Source organism: Macadamia integrifolia, unplaced genomic scaffold (genome assembly GCF_013358625.1).
Source record: "Macadamia integrifolia cultivar HAES 741 unplaced genomic scaffold, SCU_Mint_v3 scaffold1073, whole genome shotgun sequence".
NCBI lineage: Eukaryota > Viridiplantae > Streptophyta > Magnoliopsida > Proteales > Proteaceae > Macadamia > Macadamia integrifolia.
In genome coordinates this window covers 233,469-254,467 of record NW_024868075.1, presented here as the reverse complement: position 1 = coordinate 254,467, position 20,999 = coordinate 233,469, and the positions used below count along the sequence as shown (strand labels likewise).

The 20,999-nt window shown below is 38.6% G+C and overlaps 2 protein-coding genes across 2 annotated transcripts; one reads left to right on the top strand and one right to left on the bottom strand.

The window, feature by feature from the left end:
- Positions 1 to 668: 668 nt before the first annotated feature.
- Positions 669 to 10,582, bottom strand: LOC122062574 (FRIGIDA-like protein 4a). The gene is made up of 3 exons (XM_042626195.1): positions 9,674 to 10,582; positions 1,650 to 1,825; positions 669 to 1,474 (listed from the first exon to the last, which is right to left on the bottom strand). Exons 1-3 carry the CDS (start codon positions 10,521 to 10,523, stop codon positions 908 to 910), a joined length of 1,593 nt encoding a protein of 530 aa, XP_042482129.1. The 5' UTR covers positions 10,524 to 10,582; the 3' UTR covers positions 669 to 907.
- Positions 10,583 to 13,094: 2,512 nt separating this feature from the next.
- LOC122062555 (serine/threonine-protein kinase AFC3) lies at positions 13,095 to 17,753 on the top strand. The gene is made up of 12 exons (XM_042626183.1): positions 13,095 to 13,390; positions 13,570 to 13,690; positions 14,162 to 14,188; positions 14,274 to 14,427; positions 14,518 to 14,566; positions 14,934 to 15,048; positions 15,240 to 15,331; positions 15,430 to 15,577; positions 16,619 to 16,683; positions 16,804 to 16,901; positions 17,162 to 17,267; positions 17,462 to 17,753. The coding sequence occupies exons 1-12, from the start codon at positions 13,301 to 13,303 to the stop codon at positions 17,597 to 17,599; spliced, it is 1,203 nt and encodes a 400-aa protein (XP_042482117.1). The 5' UTR covers positions 13,095 to 13,300; the 3' UTR covers positions 17,600 to 17,753.
- The last annotated feature ends 3,246 nt before the right edge of the window (positions 17,754 to 20,999 follow it).

Here is a 20,999-nt window from a genome sequence, read left to right as displayed (position 1 = left end):
AGAGATTCTACTTCACCATCAATGGAGAATAGGGTTATAAAACTCATCCTCACACCTCTCAGAATTACTTACAAAGAAAGTAAACATCGTTACAAATATATAACAAAAAACCTTAATACCAAAAAGTACAAAACTATTCTCAAATAAAATATTCGAGCAAGGCACAACCACCTACACCCCGCTAGTACGCAATGAATTAAACTGTGACAGAATGCAAGACATCGTACACCAACAATTACTAAATATGATAAAAATTTAAGTAGTTTATCCAATTACATGTTATCACATGGGGTAATGATTACAAAACTTTTCCTTTTTAAGTTTAAAATTTTCACTTCTTCTCCTTCCCTTTAAATTACCCATGCAGTCAAAAATAGGCTCATTGCATGCTCCGATGTGAAACCCTTTCGTGGAACTGGAACAATCTGTAAATGGCTAGACATAATGGATATAATAAGGATATAAATGCATAAATTTTGAAGCACATTAGTATCCTAATTCAAGTTCTCTTTCTTTTCGTTAAAACCTTTTCTTTTTTAACAGAATGCTTGGGCCTCACCAATACCCAAGCACTCGCAGGAGAGAGCACAACGTACTCCCGCTCCTGTTGGCAGTCTCATTTGCATGCTGAGAAATGCAAGAGCCAGACAACACCCAACCAAAACAAGGACAGCAAAAATATCTATATTTGAAGCCTCACATTTAAAAAAGCAAGTACGCATGTCATCTACTGAATTGAAACCTTGATAGATGCTTTGGTCTATCCAGGATAAGGAAAGTTAGATATAGCCTTGCATCATCTCTAGCTCAACATCCTATCAAATATACAGAAGCTCCAGACAAGCCAGATACAGAAAAACTTGCAAAAGCAAGAGATGCATTACAAACTTGTCCTGTAGTTCCAGAGTTACTGCGGATACGAAGGCTGGTAAGTGGGTTGAGCAGCAGCTGCATAATCGTATGCATTGTAGCTCGGCTGCGCAGCATATGAACCACTTGCTCGGGCACCAGCAACTCCCATATCTTCCGTCGGGAATGAGTACTGTTGAGGCATTGCAGCAGGGCTTTGCGAGTGTGGTGCTCCACCATATGGAGATGCATAAGAAGGGGGAGCAGGGGCCTCATAGACATGCTGACTAGGATAATTATATGGCCCAGAGAACCTTGGAGCTGGGTTTTGATGAGCAGGGCCTCCGCCCCTACGACCAAACGAGGAGTAGGAGTTGGAAAACCTACCCGTTTTGGCTGGGCGGAAGGCGGGTGGGCCACCGCCAGAACTACCACCTCGGGGTCGTTTATTTTGATGAGGTCTACTGCTCGCTGCAGCATTCTTCTTCCTGTCTGCCTTGGCTTTCTCCAACTGAGTGACACGCTTCCTCAGGGTATCAAGTGTGAACTCTGATTCAAGGTTATGGTCCTCAACACATTTGATGATAGCCTTTATTGAATTCAACTCCAGGGCACCAGCCTCATCCTGAAACATAGAAAATTTGAAAGTATTCATGTGTTTGAAGATGGAAAATATGTATGCCAATGCACATTACTAAAAGAATACAAATGCACATGAACAAACAGAATAAATTTTTGGTGCTCTGAAACGTATTGGAAGATCAATCATCAATGTACAACACGACTGTATTTCAACATACATTTGCAGGCCCACTGTAATGGCCATTCTTCAAAATCATAGTGGCATTTCTCCTCGAGTTCTTGAGATATGTCTTCACCAAAGTGAGGGGTGGAAACTGTTCAGTCAGACCAGACTCAGTTGCAAAATATACAGCCTCAATCTCCTTCCCATTCTTCACTAATTCATCGATTATATCTGTGACAAGTAATATGGGTAACATAAGCGAGAGAAGTATTTATATAAAATTGATACAAACAAATATGGAAAATTGCACCAGCAAGAGATAGCAAACTGGAATCAAGTGCCACTGAGCACGAAAGGACAACACCGGGTTATCTATTTCTCCACCTTCTATAAAACATAGTTATCCCGGCATCTAGGCAACCCAAGACGTTGGAGTAGGCTGGATCCCAGGCAACCAAGGTGCCTGAAAACACCTTGACAATCATGTATAAGATACTCCCTCCATTCTGCAAAGGCAGCCCCCTTACCATTTTTGGTTGTCCAACTCAGTTTCCAGTGAAGAAACATAAGCTGCATTCCAAAGTCAACCATCTATTCCAGTTTTCCCTTATCAATTAGGACTGGATGAATCAATATCACAGGAGAAAATATAGAAGCTACAAAAAAGGAGAAATATGAAATAAATGATAGCTTCTTCAAAGGGATCCACTAATAGCTACAATGTTCACAAAATCCAGATAGAGCTATTAAGGAGCCATCAGTGGTAATAATACAAGAAATTCATCTAAAAAATATAAGAAAGATCTGACCATAGAATAAGTTTTTCCTCAACTCTATCTTCTTTGAGCCAAGTATCCAGTCAGCTGATTTCTTGCTCATTGAAACTACCTTAAATCTCAAACTAAATCCAAATTCTAGAAACCACAACTCTTCTCAGAAGCTAGCATACAACCACACACCCCCACCCCCCAACCCCAAAAAAAAAAGGAAAAAAAAAAAAAAGAACGAGAAGATGAAGTCATTTGGCCAAACTCTCACAAATGAACTTGAATCCACAAGACTTAGATCCCATTGGAAAACTGAATAATATTTAACAAAAGAACAAAGCCATGCTAAACGGTTAAATTTTGATCCCCCCCCACCCCCAACCTCTTTCTCATAAAAAGGACAGAAAATAAGTTATGAAATAGTACATAATTTCAATTTGACAAGCAAAAATATAAAAAAGACAACAAAGATCCAAAAAAAAATTAAGTTCAAATATTGACCTGATAATCCAAATTAATCCCAAGTATTGTAAAATTAATTAAACTCATCAACACCAAACAAAATCATAAAGGCCAAGATACAAAACTAAAACCTACTCGCCCAAAACTAATTCCAATTGACAAATGAGAAACCAAAAATTATTGGACCTCCACATCACATGGAATGAAATTCAACTGATCACGATATTTACATCTCAGACCAAAGCTAGCCAAGTATCCTTCTTCCCCTTCTTCTCAAGAAGCTGGTCTTTCAACAAGAAGACAATTTGTTTTAACCTTTTCTCGAGCTTCCACAGTTCTAAAGCAAAGGGGGAAAATGAACATCTGATTATCTGAACCAAATCTAATAACAAAGAAGGCTATAGATATCAATCTTAACACCTGATTAAAGTGTTCACTATTATACGCATCTTGGTAAAACTTACAGGAAAATTCTATCTGACTGTCATGTGCCTGGCTATGATGTATGGGTCAGATGTTGGGTAGTTAAGAAGCAGCACATTGATAAGCTAGTGGTAGCAGAATTGAGAATGCTAAGATGGATGTGGGAGAAAACTAGAAGGGATAACGTAAGGAATGATCAAATTAAAGCGGACTTAGGGTTGCCCCAATTCCTGACAAGCTTCGAGAATACCATTTGAGGTGGTTCGGGTATGTTCAGCGAAGGCCATCTGATGCACCGGTAAGGAGGAGCGACTTGATTCAGATGTAATGATCCAAAAGAGCTAGAGGCAGGCCTAAAATGACCATAGGAGAGGTTGTGAGGAAAGACATACACAAATTAGGCCTTGTCCCAAGTATGGTTTCGAATAGAGCAGATTGGAGGGCTAGAATACAGGTAGCAGACCCGCTTTACCTGTGTTCTACTTTGTTAGTGATTATCAATATGTCCCCTTTAACGCCTTTTATTTTCTCTTTCTTTGGTTTTCTTTGGATTCATGTAGCCGACCCCATTAAGTTGGGACAAGGCTTTGTTGTTGTTGTTGTTGTATTACAGTGTTCTCCAGTGAAGTAATGTGCATAACATTCCACCATGATGTCAAAGAAGTCCTCTCATAAAGAAAACTCCATATCTATAGGGAGAAAAAACAGCAACATGAGCTGAATTCCCCCATTATCATGCCAATACCTAATCTTGTAACTCCCCCAAAACCTTAAGGGCTGCAGTTTCCTTAAAGGAAGAATAAAAGTTCAGTTTAAACACTCAAATCAGAGAAGGGGACCATAGCTCAATCCTTTGATCCAAGGAAAATTGGAAGCAATCACATTCTCCCAGTACATGAACCACCTGATCAGCAGGAAATTCTTGATAATGGATCTGCCATTCCCCAATGTTGCCACTCTCACATACATTCAGCGCAAGGGTAAAAATCATGGTTTAAGATCTCGCCCTCGCCCCCCATCTCACTAATCCAAAAAAGAGAGATCTCCCCGAGATCTAGGCGAGATCTCCCTGAGATCTAGGCGAGATCATGTATTTTTTCGCGGTCAACTCGGTGGTTGGTCTCTGTGGTCATATGGTCTTTGTAGTCCCTGAAACTAGGTATTTACCCTATTTTAGGACTTCTAAACACAATGGAAATATTAGTTTTTTAAAAATCAAACTTAAAATGGTACTTTGATATCGTACCCTATGTAAGTAGTCTCCGGCTCTTTGGACCCTAGGCTAGTATGCTCTATTCCACAATCAACACATGACACACCATAATCTTAAGAATTTAAAAGACATCATAGATAATTACTTAATTGATTAACAATGAACATCGATGACTGATGAATCACATTAACATACATTTGAAAATTTGAAATGACATAAGATAGGAATGGAGATCCTCAAGCAAAATCACCAAAATTCTTGCCCCTTAGTGTTTTTTCTTCAAAAAAGTTGAGAGGGAGGCGAGATCTTGGCGAGATTTCCGTGAGATCTCGTCATTTTTACACCTCACTTGTGATCTCGTCTCGCTAATCTGAAAAAACGAGTTCTCAGCGAGATCTCGCCGAGATCTTGAACCATGGTAAACATATCCTCAAACGAAAATGCATTCCTTTCCTCTAAGAGACACGACGACACAGCCAGTATGGTAACTTTCCATAAGAATCTGGCCCTCATTATGATTGGGGCCAAGTACCAAAACCACATCAACCCAACTAGACCTTTGGGAAAGATCTAACTAGAGAAGACACTTTCAAGAAATCAAAACCAGACCATTCTGGCAGAAAGATAGTCAAGAAATAAGCAACATTTCCCCGAAAAAAGACCTGCTACTCCAAATACAACATCAACTTAGGTTTTATTTACTTTCATGAAAAGTACATTATCATATTGCCTCATAAGAACCGCGGGGGGAGTAATAACAACCAGAAATTATTTACTTAAATGAAATACAAAAGTTTGGAAAAACATCTTCCAATTAACATTTTTGGATGCTGTTTTCCAAGAGAAGTTGTATCTTGGTCAATCATACCCTTCCACCCATGGAAGACACCACCCCCATCAAATGGCAGGATTGTTTTACTCAATCTTCCATGCCAAATATACTTCCCAAGAATGTAAGTTCCACTAAAAAAAGGGGGGAGGGGGGACAGAAATACAAGCAAGGATTATAACTAAGAGTAGTTTTTCAGGGAATTGTTTTCTGGTAGAAATAAATGGGAAAAAACTTGGAGAAAGAGGAAGTATGGATATAAATAACATATGGACCAAATTATGCTACCTGAGTCCAACTTTAACATAGGATATCCACCCATGTAACAGATGGAAGCAGAAATAAAAATTCAGGCAACTAAGGCACCATTTAGTAACAGTCCCATGGAGCGATTCTGCTGTTCTTTTGTTCCACAGGAACATAAATAGAATATAAATGATGCCAGTTCTTTTTTGTGTTCCCGTGGAACAAACCAGACATTTGGAACAAAAATGGCACAGAAACAAGGGAAAAAAATAAAAGTATTCTTTTGTTCCAGGAACACTAAAAAAAACATGAACTCTCGTCAATCTATCTGCATCTTTCCCATGTCGCTTTGTCACTATGTTTTCCTTCTCAACCTCTCCCTTTTGTCATTTCTTGTCTGAGATTACCATTAACGAAGTGCTCGTTGAGACTGACACTGAAAAACAAAATGGGGAAACTGAAGATCGAAATTGAGACAGATAGAAGACAAACAACAGCAGAATGTGACGATCTCCAAGAGACACAATGGATTCCTTCACAAAGAGACCAAACTCTGGAATCTCTGCAACATTCAAACCACCATTGCCATCTTCTCTTCTCTCCAACTAGGAACACTTTTTCTCTCACTTCCCATGCTACCTCACTGTTCCGCATCACGGAGAGGGACGTATATGAATTTTTTTTTAATTAATAAGATGTATTTCATCAGTCATTCTACTTATTAAACAGAACCTATTATTTCACCGTCTTCATTCACTTACTAATGGGTGATGGAGAGGGATTGGACCCATTAGACCAGAATCCAATCACCCCACCATAGGATCTAGCTTAACTCTACAAAATTTTAATTGGATTTCAGTTTTTTTCCTTAGTTTTGGTGCTCACTTTGTAAGGGACTTGTCCTAAGTTTTAGTAGAGAGGGCCCCGAGTTTGGTGACATTCCTTCCATTCATGCTGATTGTGTAAAATCAGATTCGATACATAGAAATCTGAATATCTAATTGGCCTCTACCTGGGTGGATACAATTTTGAGGATGGAGGATTTTGTTAGTTCTCTGATTGCCAATTCTTAGGGAAGAGTATTTTTGCAGCCTACTAAGTGGAGACAGTTTGACGAGTAATGGCTTGGAAGATTGCATTACTCGTCAAGACACATGTCCTAGATATATACGAAAGGTTCGAGTGACTGAAGTTAAAGAAGCCTTAAGAAAGATGAAAGGAGGCAAGACTTCAGGCCCAGATGAGGTCCCAATAGAAGTGCAGAAGAGCCTAGGATTATGTGGGGTATCTTGGTTAATAAATCTTTTACACAAGATTATGAGCACAAGGATTGGTGAAGCATTGTAGTTCTTACCTAAAAAATAAAGTATAAATATAGAGGTATAAAACTAATGAATCATACTATGAAATTGTGCGAGAAGGTTATTAAAGCCCATCTGAGAAGAGAATCTCTCTTAAAAAACCAATCTGGTTCTATGCCAAGTAGATCCACAATAGAAGCTATTTACTTACTCAGAAGGCTCATGGAAAGACTTAAAACATGCAAGCGTGTGAGAACTATGGGAGGGAAAAATAAGTGAATTCTCAATTACAATTGAGTTACATCAAGGATCAGCTTTAAGCATTTACTTGTTTGCACTTATCATAGATGATTTAACCAAGAACATTTAAGATGAGGTAGCATGGTATATGCTCTTCACTAGTGATATTGTGTTGGTGGATGAGACAAAAGTTGAGATTAACGCTAAGTTGGAGCTAGGGAGATCAACCCTTGAATCAAGAGGTTTCAAGATAAGTAGAACAAATACGGATGTGTAACTTTAGTCACAATACGATGGATACTGAAATGGTGAAGATTAAGGAAATAGAGGTACCGCAAAGTCATCATTTTACGCATTTGGAGTCAACTATAAATAAAGATGGTGATATAGAGAAGGATGTTTCACAGAGGATTAAGGTGGGATGGATGAAGTGGAGAGTTGCATCAGGAATGTTGTGTGACCGACGCATTCCTGTAAAGCTTAAAGGAAAGTTTTATATGACATTCGTTTTGACCGGCTATGTTGTACAGTGTAGAATGTTGGGTTGTGAAAAAGTGTTGTATAGAAAAGTTACATATAGTAAAAATGAGGATGTTGAGATGGATGTGCGACAAAACTAGGATGGATAAAGTAAGGGATAATTTGGGAGTTGTCCCGATTCATGATAAGCTTCGAGAAAATCGTTTGAAGTGGTATAACCATGTTCAACAGAGGCATGAAAATGCACCACTAAAGAGTATCTAATTCGGATTGAAGGATCTAAAAGAGCTAAGGACAGGCCTAAAATGACTATAGGAGAATTAGTGAGAAAAAACATGCATAGTTTAGGTCTGGTCCCAAGTATGACCTTGGATAGAACTTTTTGGAGGAAAAGAATCCATGTATCCAACCCCAATTAGATCCATGTAACCGAACCCATTTAGTTGAGATAAGGCTGAGTTGCTATTGTTGTTTTTTGATTGCTAGTTCTAAGACTAATCTGAAATTAGAAGAAGACCTGAGAGAAGAAAGGTATTTTTGGTTTAATAGTAACTTTGTTGAACTATAAGAATTGCTTCTCTTATTGTACCTTCCAAACACATTTCTTTTTTCTCAGAAACACTTCTAACACCATGTTACAAATGTGTTTCTACCTCGCTCATAAACAAACCACAAAACAGAAGTGTTGTCAAACGGCACATAACAGCTGGTGAAGCACTTATAGATCCGACCACGTTAAAAAGCTCAGAAATTTAGAGAGAGAGAGGATTCTTTATACGTACAAGGTTGTTGGTCGGGAGAACATGAGGAAAAAGACAGAAGAGATAGAAGGGATGGAGATGGGAAAAGATAAAGATAAATTTTGGGGTAGGTAGCTTTAGACAAAACCATGACATCTCGGATGGTAAAGCCGGGCCTGCTTCTCAAATTGAGAAAATGTAGGAACTTCAACAGATAATTTCTTCATCCTTTTCATTCTTTCGTAAGCCTACTTTATAGGATTTAAATCAGTTACAACTTACAAAGAGTCCATATACTATGATAACTTCTACCCATGTACTACCCCATTACATATAACTCCACTAACTACCAGATAACTATAGCAATTAAGTAACTACCAAGAACTACATGATAGAAGGTGTAGAGAATTTGTCGTATAATCATGCAATCAGTCCAAACCTTAGTGCATAAAAATTTTCAATATGTTCAGTTAACATGCATGATAAGTTATGAAACTACTCCAACAAATGTTCAAATGATTTTACTAAAATGTAAACCACCTATAAAAACAATGCCATAACCATTCTACGTAACGATACAAATAACTCAGTAAGCTACCACACAAAGAATTCTGAGGGGGGGGGGAGAAAGAGAGAGAGAGAGTGTTCAATATTCAATAATTCACAGGAAGGGAAGGCTCATAAAGTTGTTGGGAAAACAAAAAAGGGTAACTAAGGTCCTTGCATCCTTCAAAATTCCTGAATTTTTTTTTTCATGGCAACATTGCTTATAAAAGAAACTGGTTGACATTCCAGAGAAAGATTCTTGCCACTTTCAATAGTTAAAGCCAAATATTTATTTCTAGTGGGAAGACAAGGAAAGTGATCTGCTGGATGACAAATTTTTTTTGTATCAATTAAGAAGACAAAAAATCTCACCTATTAAAAAAAAAAGCAGTACTAACATCTATCCTTGCCAGCAGATCAATTTCTAAATGGAGAAAAGCAAAGCTACAATAAATGTGGATAGATTGTGTCAATTTTTATGCAATGAACTGAATTAACTGGTAGACAGGAACAAACCATTTTAGGTATGATATGTGTGGACAATGATGATGAAAAGGGGGTGATTTTTTACCCCTGTTTTTATACAGATTAGCATTTAAGAATGATACTTACTGGATCACAGCAACTAAATAAGCTGGACGGATGAGACTACCCATACAGAGAATCCAAATGCAATATAATACTAACGAATCAATATGTAGTAACCAGACAGATTAGTCAGTCCAACAAAAAGCTACTTGGTACAAAAGTTCTTCAACGTTTCCTTTTTCATCTTTTTAGCGGGGTGGGGTGGGGTGGAAGGAGAATATCAAATAATTTTCTGAAAACACACCTTTCATTTTCTCGCCGAACCCTAATTGAGCAGCAAGCTTTGGCATATCCCTCCTTGATGGGAACCCCAACACCAATTTTCTAAGGAATTCCTCCTCAAATTTCGACTGTAATCCGAACCCAACAACCATCTGCAGAAACATCGATGCCTCCGAAGGCCCCATACCACCCCAATCCTTATCGTCCATCTTCGCCTTCCATGACTCCGCAAGTACAGCAGCTCTCTCAGCAATGCTTCCAGCAACAGGCGGTGATTTCTCACCAGATTCGATTGCAGGGAACAGTGCCTGCAGTAGCATTCCACACGCCCAACGACGGTCAGGAACCCCAGCTTTCCCAGATTTCTGAGAAATAAAATCCTCCATGGCGTCCAAAACTAAACGTAGCGGATCCACCGATTCTGCAAGCGCCTGAGAAAGTTCATTCTTCAAAGCGGCAGATTCCTTCCGGTTTGCTACCATGAACTTGAACAAGCTCGTGGAGTCCATCTTTCTGCAAACTGACCGAAGGGCTTCAGGCAATTCGGGAGTCCCAGAAACCGTTTCCTCGAACATCGCCAGCGCAGCAGCTTTCTGCTCCTCAACACGGGCAATGGCCTCCGATTCGCGTTTGGGGATCGAATTCTCCTTCTCTTCTAATTCTTGCAGTGTTTTCTTGGTCTCTGAATCTAAAGTCTCGATCTTCAAATCTAGGGCTTTGGACTTCTCGAGGAGAGATTCTTCCAATGAAGAAAAATGTTTCGAAAGGTGTTTCCATAGATCACTGCAGGTAGTCAGGAGGTTCTTTTGGGCTTCAACCTTGTCGAAAGCCTTCTGGAATCGTTCTCTGTCTATCATCACTTCAGTCGCCATGTCCGAAACAATAAAGCTCAGTTACCAGAAAGAAAGCAAGACGAAAACCCTAAACCCTAGGAAAGGGGCGCATATTTAACATACACATCACGCAAATGATCCTATTCAAAAAAAAAAAAAAAAAAAAAGGTAAAATTACAAGATTACCCACAATATGTTTCAGTTTACCAAATTATCAATCTAAACTTTTGTTTAACTAAATTACCCAAATAAAAAATAGATATTACAAAACTACCCAAAATAATGAATTATAGTTTATTTTTGTGATTTTGAAAATTTAGATACTATCTCTTGATTTGTTTCATGAGATGCAAAGAGTGGGATCAACCGAACTTTATGAGGATAGAACGAAAGATTGGTTGAGGATTTTGGGAATAGAGAGAGTAGAAACTTGGGTCAATTTTGTCCTTTTCAAATATCATCTATGGTTTTTATGATGAAAATAGTTTGGACAAAGAATTCTTCATTGAGATGGAAAAATCTTTTCCTATAACTATTGGGGTTATGTAACAATTCAAATCCTGACCATCATCATTTGCACCCCACCCCTGGAATCTACCCCTACCACGACCAACATCCATCGAACCGTGAACCATCTTTATCGACCTTCCTCTCCTTATTTTCTCATTCCATGCCCCTTTGGGATGTTCCAACAAGTTCTTCATCATGGATTTGTCTACCATCTTTACTTAAATCCATTGTATTCACATAAGAAAGGGAATAACTATATCATGGATCTTGATTTAGAATAAGGGTGGGGTTGAGCAATAGAGTGGAATAGCAAGGGGTGGGGAGATTTATGGTAGAGTGGGGCAAAGGAAGGGGCAGGGGCAGGGGTAGGGGCAAGGTGGGTTGTAAGGAAGAGAGGGAAGGGAAGCAACGTTATTGGAGAAGGGCAAATGGAGGCAAGGGTAAAAATGTCGAAAAACATATGAGGATGAAGGTGGAATATTGGTTTGGGTAGTATCATAAATCAAAACTCAAAAGTTGGTAGTTTTGCAAATCCAAACCTTGAGTGGGTGTTTTAGTAAAGAAAAACTAAAAGTGGGTGATCTTGTAGTTTAGGCACACAAAAAGAAAAAGGGAAAATTACATGATTCTCCATTATTGGGTTTACTTTTTCAAAAATACCCACCTTATATTTAGTTTAACGAATTCACACAAAAAATGTTTTGGTATTACAAATATACCCAAAATAGTGTTTGTTGTATGTTTACCAACGAGTTGGGCATATATTCCCCAGAAATCCGTTATAAAATTTTTAATTTTTATCTTAATTTTCTCCTATATGCTCTAAAATGTACGATTTCCAATCCTCTAATGTTATTTGCTTCTTTTCGGACAATTATACCCTTGAAGACAATGAAGGAGAATCATCTTCTTCCTCCTGCCCCAGGGCCCCACCCGCCCCTTCTTCTTCCTTCTCCTCCTGCAACTCCACCCAATGTAAGTAGAATAGGGTTTTGCCAATAATTTCTCTCTAATTCTCTTGTTTTGTAGCTAGTGTCATTTTAGGGTCTATAAGAGGTATGTAAGTTGAGATTTCAAATGTTTGTTGATTTTACTCGACAAAATGGTTTTCAAGGTTCTGATTTGGGGGATTTGACACCTCCTAGTAGAAACAACAGGGGAGATTGGGGCAAGAGAAAGATGCAACAAGAGGGAGAGGGTAAGGCAAAGAGAGAGAGAGAGAGAGAGAGAGAGAGAGAGAGAGAATCTTCTCTCACCGAACTTATAACCCATCTCTCCTTTCTTTCTCTAATGGTCGAAACCCTAATCTATTTCCCCCTTTCTCTTCCTCTTCTTTCCCATGGCTAAAACCCTATAGTCGCCATTCTTCCTCTTTGGCTGAAGCCTCAACCTAAAGCACTTCTCTCCTCCTTCCCTCCCATGTCATGTCCAAACCATAATTCATCTCACATCAAAACCCTAACCCCTAGTCATAGGTGAATCCTCCATATTTGCAACCCTCACTCTCCTTTGTGAGTTGCGAGCTCTCCCATCCCCTCTTGTCTCTTTTCTCTTCTTCTTCCATCCTCGACCTTTTTCTCCCCTTCTTTTCCTTCTCTTTAATTGAACCCCCAAACTAGATCCAACCACTGATTCCCCTCCATCACTATCTCCTACTCAAGTAACCGAACCTCCCTTCTCTACTTTTCTTCTTCTTTCTTTTCCCTGTGACCGAATCTATTTCTTTCCCAAAGGTTATCGGCATGGATATCGGAAGTTTTAGAGCCAATTGGAGAAGGGTAGTTGATGAAAATCGGCAATTTTATAATCGATCGCAGGAGGGTAATAACCCAAGTCGTAGGCATACCAAGGAAGGGGTACAACAAACACTGTTTTGGCTATATTTGTAATACATAAACTTGTTTTGGATAATTCCGTTCAATCAAACATATCATGTTTATTTCTGTAAAGACAAACCCAACAATGGGTAATCACGTAATTTTTCAAAAGAAAAATCCATTTTAAACAGGGACATGGTGGTAATTTGAGAGGCTGTTGTGTTTAGAGCAGGGGCCACGCAGACCAGATATAAAGTCCCGTGCGAACGTTACCTATCGCGTGCCAATATTTCCTCCGTTTTGAGTTCTTTTTCGATGATTTCTTTCCTCTGACAACCGTACCGTACAGCTCCTCGGGTCACAGGAGAAGCAAAGATAATTGGAATTTTCTTGAGCTTTTGTAGGAAATCGTTGACTGCAGATAACGAGGGAGAAGAAGAAGGAGAGAGAGAGACACACAGAGAGAGGGGAGGAAGAGTCAATTCGTCGATGGTAACTGTGGAATTGGGAGACATGGAGAAGCAGCGAACTAGAAAACGTCCTCGCCTCGCTTGGGATGTTGCCCCTGCTGAAGCCGAGGTTGGTAGATTGATAGATCTCTGTGAGATTGGATTAGGGTTTGTGTTTTCAAGGGTACCCATCGCATTCCCATGGGTGGGGATGGCTAGGGTTTTTTATGGTCACTATGACGCAAAGCTAGGGTTTTCATGTATGATGGAATCTGACAGCGTTGGGAATGGCTGGCTGCATCTGTGTAGGCTTCTCGGTTGCCCATGCCTGCTAATGAGAGTCTAGTTCGACCGGCGTCGCCGCCATGGAGAGATGACGATCGGGAAGGGCATTATGTATTTAATTTTGGCGAAAATCTGACTCCAAGATGTAAGTTATCTGCATTACGATTTTATTTCCTTTTTATAATTCTTGTAGTTATTCTTCTCAAATAAAATAGTTTACGTCGTGACTGCAAATTGTGTCTTTTCGTTCTCCCTTTTTTTTTTGGGGGGGGGTTAAGGGGCTTGGTATGAGGATGGATTCTGGGTTTAATAATAATTAAGAATAGGAGTATTGTTGTCTTTAACATTGTCTAAGTGTATCCTCTAATTTACCAGTTTTTTGATGGTTCTTGATTGATCTCTTAATATGGTGGCAATGTTTTGCCAGTCGACCGTCCTTGTGATCGACTACAAACCTGCATATCAAGATTCAGAACTACCTTCAGTGCAATACCAAACTTATCGGATAGACTAATTTCATGATGTGCTACATACTAATCATCTTTTTTTCTTTTCCTTTTTTTTGGTTTTTAATCCTTTTTTTGACCCTTGTCATGTTTTCTTTCATGTATTGCAGATAAAATACTAAGCAAGATGGGTGAAGGTTAGCTGTCAAGTGCCCTGCTGTCTCCCAGATCTTTTCTTTATGATTATGTTGTGTCCATGTCAGCAAATTAATAGTAATGTAGGCACATTTGGCCGTGTCTTGGAATGTTGGGACCGTCAAACACGAGAGTATGTTGCAATTAAAGTAGTTCGAAGCATAAGCAAATACCGTGAGGCAGCAAAAATTGAAATCGATATACTTCAACATCTTTCTAGTAATGATATAGGTAGCTCAAGGTATGTGTAGATTGGGTTTGCTACTGAAAGAAACTTGCTGCCTTCATAGATACTAAGTGCTAGTTGTGTTAACGCTCTTCTTCTCTGCAGATGTGTGCAGATCCGGAACTGGTTTGATTACCGCAATCATATATGCATTGTGAGTACTAGAACCAATGGACTTCTCTCCTTTTTATTGCATCTGCAAGTTTCTCTTATTTCTATTACGATTGTGATTCTCTTTCTCATCTTAGAGATTACTGTTTGTCCTTAGGTTGTGCTATTCTTAACTTTCCCAGTAAGTGAATGAAAATTCCTAAAAAAAAGAATGACAGATATCCCTACTCTATTCATTGTATATGGATTTTCACAAGAACCCAATGGGCATTTAGAGGCATTGATGTATGAAATAACAAATGGATGATTTCTAACTGAAAATTGGAACTTTGTGATAGTTTGAATTCATTCATTCCTACTGGAGAACTGAATATTGAACCTCTTTAAATGAACTTCAATGGTGTTACCAGGTGTTTGAGAAGCTTGGACCAAGTTTATTTGATTTTCTACGGAGAAATAAATATAGCTCATTTCCTGTGGATCTTGTCCGGGAGTTCGGACGTCAGCTTTTGGAATCTGTAGCATGTGTGTGATTTGTACTTGGCCTTCCTTTTTGGATTCTCTTTACTATCTCATCTCCTAGCTGATGGGTTACATCTGCTTTCTGGCTGTTTGGATTGTCCATGGGCTTAGAATTACTCTTTTTTTTTTGGTAATTAATATTTATACGTTTTTTGTGGTTTAACATGTGGGTTATGCTTTATCATATATGGCAGATATGCATGATTTACGCCTAATTCACACTGACTTGAAGCCAGAAAATATACTTCTTGTCTCTTCTGAGTATGTAAAACTTCCAGGGTACAAGGTATTTTGCATTGCAGTTATTTGAAAATTTGTTCCTTTCCAGGTATTGGGTATCTGAGACTCGTTAATCATCCTTAATAAATGCTTGGAATGGTACAGAGGAATTCCCCAGGTGATACACACTTCAGGTGTTTACCAAAGTCTAGTGCCATAAAACTGATTGATTTTGGTAGTACTGCCTTTGACAATCAGGATCATAGCTCCATTGTCTCCACGAGGCATTACCGAGCACCAGAGATCATTTTAGGTAAATGGCTACTGAAAATGCATTAGTTTATTTATTTTCTTTCATAGAAGATGTATCCTACCCTAGGTAAACTATTTGTCTCTTGAAATTGACAAATAAAATTCGTGCTGAAGAAAACCTTACTAACACACATAATATGCTGGTTTTAAAATTTAATTGTCTATGTGGATTCGTGTCCCTTTCCCTGACTTTGTGTTATACCTCTGCATGGAATGAAGCCAATGTCCGTTGGATTTACCTTTTTCTATATGTATGTATGTATGTGTGTGCATGGTTCAAGTTTCTCCTGCTTCACCAATGAATAATTTTTTTTTTTTTGCTTTTGGTGGATCACTTACTATTAGATTGGATTGGATTGGATATCAATCTGTGGAGGGACCACTTGTTACTATAGTATTGTACAAATTCCTTCTCTCGTTTTCATCTTGTTCTTTTTCCATAATGCTTCCACCCTCCCGGGATGAGTTGGCCGCAAGGACTTGGTACCGACAACAGTCTAGGTAGGTTTCTATCCCCTCTATTCATCAAACTCCTTATTCCCATCTCTTCCAATAATGGATTGGAGAAAGGCTGATATGAGAGAATTGCAAATGAAAATCTAATTTGTAACCCCTTTGAACCCGCTGTGAAGCAGGAACTGTCCTTTGAAATCAAAGAAGAAAGGCCATACAAGGTTGGGCATATGGTTGAGATATGCTACCAAATTTGATAATTGTCCTATCCAGTTAAGTTTGCATATATCCATTGATAAAGATTGCTGAAAAACTGGTCATGGTGGGAAGGGCTTCTGTGTCAAGTTTCTGGGTGAAAAGTGAATTCTCATGCAACAAAAATGATGCCTCTGAAACACAAATTATGTTTTATATCTAAATATTGCTGCCATTTCCATAGTATGAAAATTATGTTTTACATTGCGAATGAGCTCAGCATATTGTATGATTTCCTTGAGAAGTTTTTCTTGGTTGTTTAGGCATTGCCTCCATACGTGGCAATGCTTCCCAGTGCAGGACATCTATCTTATTAAATGTGTATTTATTGCAGGTCTTGGATGGACTTACCCTTGTGATCTATGGAGTGTTGGTTGCATACTTGTGGAGCTTTGTTCAGTTAGTCATCTCATTCTTCTGGAGGGTTCATTTTGTGTAGATGAAATTTTAGAGAGTTACTAACCCTGCATAGCAGTTGGAAGAAGTTTAGAATTCTTAACCCTTGAACTTTTGTTTCAGGGAGAAGCACTGTTTCAGACACACGAGAACTTGGAACATTTGGCAATGATGGAGAGGGTATTGGGACCTTTGCCAGAGCATATGGTACGAAGAGCCAGGTACGTTGCTTTGTTTTATGTGGTTTCTGTGAACTTGTGCTACATAAACTGAATTCAACTTAGCATTGTCCAATTAAATTGAATTGACTACATGAATATTGTTTGGCGATTCTTCTATACTAATCATATTAGTTCTGAATTTTGTGAAATATGTAATGCATATACATGTAATTCAAATGACGTCTCAAACATATGCTTGAGTTCTTGTTAATTGTTTCTTTTATTGAGAATGCATTCCAACTATGATCTGTCCTCTGCAGTCGTGGTGCAGAGAAATACTTCAGGCGGGGAGCACGTTTAAATTGGCCTGAAGGAGCAGTTTCAAGAGAAAGTATCCGTGCTGTAAAGAAACTTGACCGGCTAAAGGTTTAGTATTTGCAGCTCCTCTTTTTTTTTGGGTAGGATGCAGTGTCTTATGTAACTTAGATATCCTATGCTAAAGAAGCCATTGTAGTTTGTTTAATCTGTATGCTAAGATATATATTGTGGATCCTCCTGGAAGCATGTTATTATCAGGGGTGTAGTACCGCTTTCTGATTACATCTTCCTGGCTGTTGCAGATTATGGTTTCTCAACGTGTAGTCTCTTCCAGGGCTTCTTTAATAGACTTGCTCTATGGGCTGTTGAAATTTGACCCAAGGGAACGTCTAACTGCTCGACAAGCGCTCAACCACCCGTTCTTCAGGAATCCTAGTTAAGGAGAAGCTTTAAGTTAAAACTTTCACTGTTTGCCAATTTTAGTGGACTGTGGAGAGGATGATGAAGGTTGTCTAGCTTAAGCTAAGGTTGAAATGTAACATGCGTATTTTAGTTTAGTAAAGGGGTTGTATATCATCGTTTTTAGTGGCTTAACGGAGTGTTTGGTTTAGCTTCATTATTAATGAATGAGCAAAGGCCTGCCCCTTGGGGGTGGATTAGTTGGTATCGGTTCTAAGTACTGGTATATACCTGCTTGATCTTGGATCTGATTACAGTATTCGGATCAAGGGTAAAATTGTAAAAAAATCCTTTTTTATTTTATGAGAAGTAGGGGTAAAATGGACCAATCCAGGCTGATACGGGCTGATCCACCAGTACAGATCCAATGCTCGAGACTTAAATACCTGTTGGTAACTTTTAAGTGTGCAGAAGAGTTTGCAGACTCTAAAACATGCAGCACTAACCAAATGATCTGGATCATTGCATTGGTATCAATACACGTGTCACCTTTTAAAGGTGGTATTGCACGGAATTGTACGAGATCTGAATTGCAGACGATTTTTTTCCCCAAATGAAAGATAGAAATTATGGTCTAAATGTCTTGCATGAGAGGCAGAATAATTCCACAGACAATGTTTTGGATCCCCAACCCCAAAGCAAACTGAGAGAAACAACTACTAAGAAATAACTGTGGTCATTGCGGATGAGAGTACCGTAGCCTGCACTAATTCTTTTGGTAAAGGCACCATCGGAATTTAGCTTAGCATATCCTATACATGTATAAGAGCAGTCCAAAATGTTATTACCTGTGAGGATTATCGGTGGAATGTGGTTTGTCAATGAAGACGGCTGCAAAGCTCTTAACCATTCTCTTGACAAATTTCTAACACTATATTCTTAAATTGGGCAAGTTTTCTACAATCACTTTTACAGAAATTGGGAACCTTAAACTAGGGTGTAAGTTTGACCCTGATGCCCGAATCTAGCATGGGCTAAGATACTGACTTTGAGGGTGGGTTAGGGTTGGGTTGGGCCTAGGTTGAGGCCTAGGCCTAGGCCTAGCCCGTCTCAACCCGACTTTGATTTTAACCCTGGTTTATATAATATAATTTAAGAGAAATTTTGATTATTGATTTTTATGGCTAGGTGTCCTGTCCTGAATATCTATTATTATGTTGCATTTTATAATTTTAATTTTGTATTGATCATTTTTATTGGTACTTATTTTTTTTAATATCTTTTTCTAATACATAGAACACAAATGGTAAAAACAGGGTCAACCAAGGTTAGCCCGGCCTTACAAAAATCAGGCCAATTAGGGTCAATTGGGCCCAACCCGGTCCTATTTCACCCCTACGTCAAACCATGACATAACCACGCGAACTTAGAATGATTGCATGATAAAAGTGTATCTGCTACCGTTTCTATTAGTTCATTGCAACATGGACACGAGGGGTCAGACATTTGATTCCTCTCAACCAAGTTGGATTTAACGGCCAAAGTATCATAACAAGCTCTCCAAGCAAAGGATTTTATTTTTGGAGGAAGATCTAGATTCCAAATTGGTTTTCTTGCAAAGGATGAGAGAGGCTTATGTCTGGTTGATATAGAGGAAGAAGGAGACGATGATTTGGAAACATAGTAAGCCGACTTGACTGGAAAGGCATCCTTCTTTTCAAAAGTCCAAACCCAACCGTCATCAATGATGGTGGAGCTCAATGAAAATCTTTGCCACTTCAAAGTTCTCTTTCCTTCTAACCTTTTACTCTATTTTTAACCCTATCAATAATGCATGCGAATGTCTTGGATTTGGATCGACTAGCATGAGAAGGGGAGCCAAGGTATGTGCAAACAGAGGAAACACATTTTATGTAGACAATTCCTGAAAATAGTAAATTTAACATTCTTAGGGGAGTTTTTGCTGAAGTAAGTTTTAGATTTTTTGCGATTAACCATTTGATCAGAAGCCCCACGGTAGAGAGACATGATATCACTAATCTCTTGAGCATCTCTAAGGGTGGCCTTCATGAAGAAATTGTTACAAAATAAATATAGGTAGAGTATAAGACTTACCTGGATATGTTATAATTATATGATTACATTGGATGATGTATAAATTCATAGAATCGTGACAATTCTTTTTCTTGAATCAAGAACAAACAAAATTTGAGTTGAGTCGTATCAGAATGATACTATCTTTAAGGATTTTAAATGCTCCTAATTGAGCAACCGGGTTGACCATTGTGTTTATACCTCCAAGATAAAATAATTCCCAATCACATAAGGTGCATTCCAATATGTGATTACACAGGGAAATCCAAAGACTATACTCATTATTAGACACAAACAGACTTGGAAGAACATGATATAGAGTGGGAAGAACAAAAACACTTGATAAAAACTCCTTATCCAATTTTTAGGCAATCTATAAAATATATAGACAACGTACATTTTTACGTATGTTTGTATATGTTCATATACAAATGTGTTTGTACATATACTAGCATCCCTACACACGTGCATGTATGTGTACAAGCATCATCTTACAAATACAAATGTGTCTATACACCCGTAGATAGGTGTAGACCCACACCCACATTCATCCTCGGCACGAGAAATATTTAGAAACTTTGACACTAAATATAAATAAATCAACAGAAATAACTAGGACCTTTTCTGCCAATTCTGATTGTGAAAAGTCCCCTTCATGAATCCTATTTTGGATGATGCATAAGAGTGCTTCAAAGCAGATTAGGAAGAAATATGGACTTATGGGGTCTCCTTGCTGCAAACCTCGAGAAGGGGTGAAAATACTGGAGGGTGACCCGTTTATAAGGATCCTATATGAAACAGTGGAAATACATTGATTAATCCAGTTGATACAGTTTTCTCCAAACCCAAGCATCTCATAGTATGAAGAGAAAATTTCATTCTACTTGGGGAAATTCCTTATGCATATCTGCTTTAATGAAGTGTAGGATTTCATGAACCAGAATAATATTTTCAGAGATTTTTTGTCTACGAGGAATGAAAGCCCCATGTAATGGAGAAATAATTTAATACATCACATCTTTAAGCCGGTTAGCCAAGACCTTAGAGATGATCTTATAGAGTGTAGCATATACTAATCGGCTTGTATTGTTTAAGGGATTTTGGGTCCCTGACTTTTGGAATGAAGGGGAATAAAATTATTGTTAAGTTCTTTGAGAATGAAACCATTATTAAAGAATCTAAGGACCCCATCAGTGTCTTCATCGCCCACTAAGTCCCAATATTTTTGGAAGAAAAATGGGTGGATGCCATCAGGACTTGGGTGTTTTTGATCCCTCCATTTGAAAGATAGTATGATGCATTTCATCTCTACTAAAGGGTCTATCAAGGGGCACTGGAATCCTCATA